The following is a 2,812-nucleotide window of genomic DNA, read 5'->3' on the forward strand; positions in this document are numbered from 1 at the left end:
ATTTCTGTTGACTTCAGACCGAGGCCTAGTCCAACCTTTGCATTTAGCACCAGTGCACTGCGACACATTGCTGTATAATTATCGGACGTTGACAACCTTTTTTTTTTTTCTCTCCAGTGGGCTTTACATCAGAGTAACCATTACTGTAGTGGTGGTGTCCACGTCCTCTAGTTCACTAGTGACGACAGTCTCTACAGCGGTATCATCAGGGAATGTGGGAGGCCTGACTGTCGATCCAACTTCATTCATTTCAGGAGACGAAGGTCCGTAGATCATATTCAGGATTATTGTAATGTCTCTCTGTCTAAATAGATTAATGCAGACGTATTTTCTAAAAGTGCAAGAGTTTCATAATCGTTGCAAGTTATTGTGGCCTAACATTATAGCATTTTGTTTTCTCCATATGTACTCAGGAACCGTTCAATATCCTTGTGAAGTCGTCCGTTGGGTGTATATAGTGGAAATAAACACTGAAATAGCAGATGTGACCAGTTAACAATTATATATTTTTTTTACAGCTTTAGTGTGTCGAACACCTCTGGACATCATTTTGCTGTTGGATGGATCAGGAAGCGTAGGGGCCTACAACTTTGAGAAAGTGAAACAGTTTTCTCAAAAGCTCGTCGAGACCTTTGACATCGGTCCATCTGCAACGCAAATAGGGGTTATCCAATACAGCACGCGTGTGAGACAGGAATTCTCCATGAACAGCTTCCAAAGCAAAGAAGCTTTGTCCAATGCAATCGACGATATTGCATACATGCGAGGCGGTACACTGACTGGAAGGGCTATCAGGTATGTGAGCAGGTACGGCTTTGCAAGATCGGATGGAGCTCGTCCGGGAGTAGCAAAAGTGCTTATTGTCGTCACAGATGGCATTTCGTATGACGGAGTGGCAACACCAGCATATAAAGCAAGACAGAAGGGAATCCTTGTCTACGCTATTGGTGTGTCAGGCTACGACCTGACGCAGCTCGAGCAGATCGCCAGCAATAACAGGACCTTGGCTGTGGTGGACAACTTCAACCTGCTAGATAGTCTGAGGAACACACTTTTGACTGGAGTTTGTGATGGTAAATATGTTTTTGCATTTTTGTCAGGTTTTGGGGTCGAGAAATTGATTTTTTGTAAAGACGCAGGCCTTACACACTTATTCATCTTGTCATTTTCAGCCGTGCCGCCAGTCTTTGTGTGTGTAACATTGACTACCCAGTTCTCCATACAACTGAGAAACCCTGACTCGAGCGAATTCTCCAGCATCACCAGTGCTCTCATTGCAGAGGTTGGGAAATGTTTCTTGCCATTGGAATTAAAGCATGTATACATACCTCAATTTCATCATATCACCTTGACTTTTGTCTGAATAAAATCATCGCTTTACCGGTAAATCGTCACAGGAATAAATAAAGCGTTTGATCATGAATAACACATTGAACCTTTTGTGCAGGTATCCCAACTATTTACCTCCATCGTGGGATTCCAAGGAGCAACTGTGGTTGGTTACCAACCTGCGTAAGTAGACCTCTTCAAGATCATCTTCATGAAAGCTTATACATGTATCATTGTACACCTGACCGTGTATTATAGTCTCTTATTATATTATTCAGACCTTCAGAAGCTTTGAATGAAATAAGCTGGTGTTTATCCGGCTCCTTTTTTTAGGAGTCGACATACACAGTTGCCGTAATATTTCTTCCAAATTATTATATTTCGTCGTTTGTTAATATACCATTACCAAATCAAAATAGAATTGAATGCTTTGCTGATATGATCTTTTTCATAGAAAACAAGCGTGTATGGTTTTCTATCATTTCAGCCCTGACAATCAAGTAAAAGTATCAATTGCTGTCTTTGTTGCTGAGTTTGCTGCTACTACCATGAAGCAAACATTTGTTGTTGCTGTAAGCACTGGCAACTTGGGATCTATATCGGTGAATGCAAGCTCCGCCGTCATTGTTCAACAAGGTAAGGATTTATTTATTAAAGATGATTATCACTTCTTATCCTTGCGTTTGTTGTGCTGCTCTTTGCAACGTTAATTTCAATAACTTTTTTTCCACTGGTCGTCATATTATAAAAGAGGCTACGTTGGTGAAAAGAGCCATGTTGTTGTGTAGTGGGTCAAGATCTCTCCTTCATGAAACCGACATCAGTCACAATTTTTACTCTGCTCTGTCTTCCTTTCACCAGAAACGAATTCAACCATAGTAAGTCTGGTAGTTCAAAGGAATTGCAGTGCAGATCTACTCAACCCGGAGTCAGCGATGTACATTGCCCTGGTCGCTCAAATTGAATCTGCGGTGAGATCATATGACGCATTTATTGATTACTAGGCATATAAAAAGTGTTGTTTAGAGCTGTAGACACTTTGTCCATGTCGACGCTAAAATCTCTCAGGAGTTTCCTTTTGCTTTAAGTAGTATTGCTAGCAATTCACACACAAGGAAACACTAGTTACATGTATGATTGTGTTTCATATTAATTGATAACATATTCTCGTGGGTTTTGTTTGGTGATTTAGAATTGTTGGCAACATTTTAGACATCTATATCATTTTTGGGCAGCTTGACATACTTGATGCCTTGTGACTAATAAGCCCTTTAATTGATCATTTTTAGGTGCTGTCTATTCTTCAAAACATCCCAGGGGTCGTCTCCATTGAAGTGAGCGGCATCAGTTGCTCGTAAGTCCAGTTTTGTGTTTACAATACATTTCTATTGACTTCAGACCGAGTCCTAGTCCACCTTTGCATTTACACTAGTGCACTGCGACACATTGCTGTATAATTACCGGACGATGACAACCTTTTTTT

The 2,812-nt window shown here is 40.7% G+C and overlaps 1 protein-coding gene across 1 annotated transcript in view; it reads left to right on the forward strand.

Moving 5' to 3' along the window:
- Positions 1-760: 760 nt before the first annotated feature.
- Positions 761-2,812, forward strand: part of LOC118404170 — a 24,696-nt gene continuing 22,644 nt past the window's right edge. Inside the window, exons 1-6 of the mRNA XM_035803192.1 lie at positions 761-1,073; positions 1,173-1,282; positions 1,448-1,512; positions 1,817-1,965; positions 2,191-2,300; positions 2,619-2,683. Coding sequence (XP_035659085.1) covers positions 761-1,073; positions 1,173-1,282; positions 1,448-1,512; positions 1,817-1,965; positions 2,191-2,300; positions 2,619-2,683 — 812 coding nt within the window. The remainder of the gene's footprint in view (positions 1,074-1,172; positions 1,283-1,447; positions 1,513-1,816; positions 1,966-2,190; positions 2,301-2,618; positions 2,684-2,812) is intronic.

Source organism: Branchiostoma floridae, chromosome 2, assembly GCF_000003815.2.
Source record: "Branchiostoma floridae strain S238N-H82 chromosome 2, Bfl_VNyyK, whole genome shotgun sequence".
NCBI classification, from domain to species: domain Eukaryota; kingdom Metazoa; phylum Chordata; class Leptocardii; order Amphioxiformes; family Branchiostomatidae; genus Branchiostoma; species Branchiostoma floridae.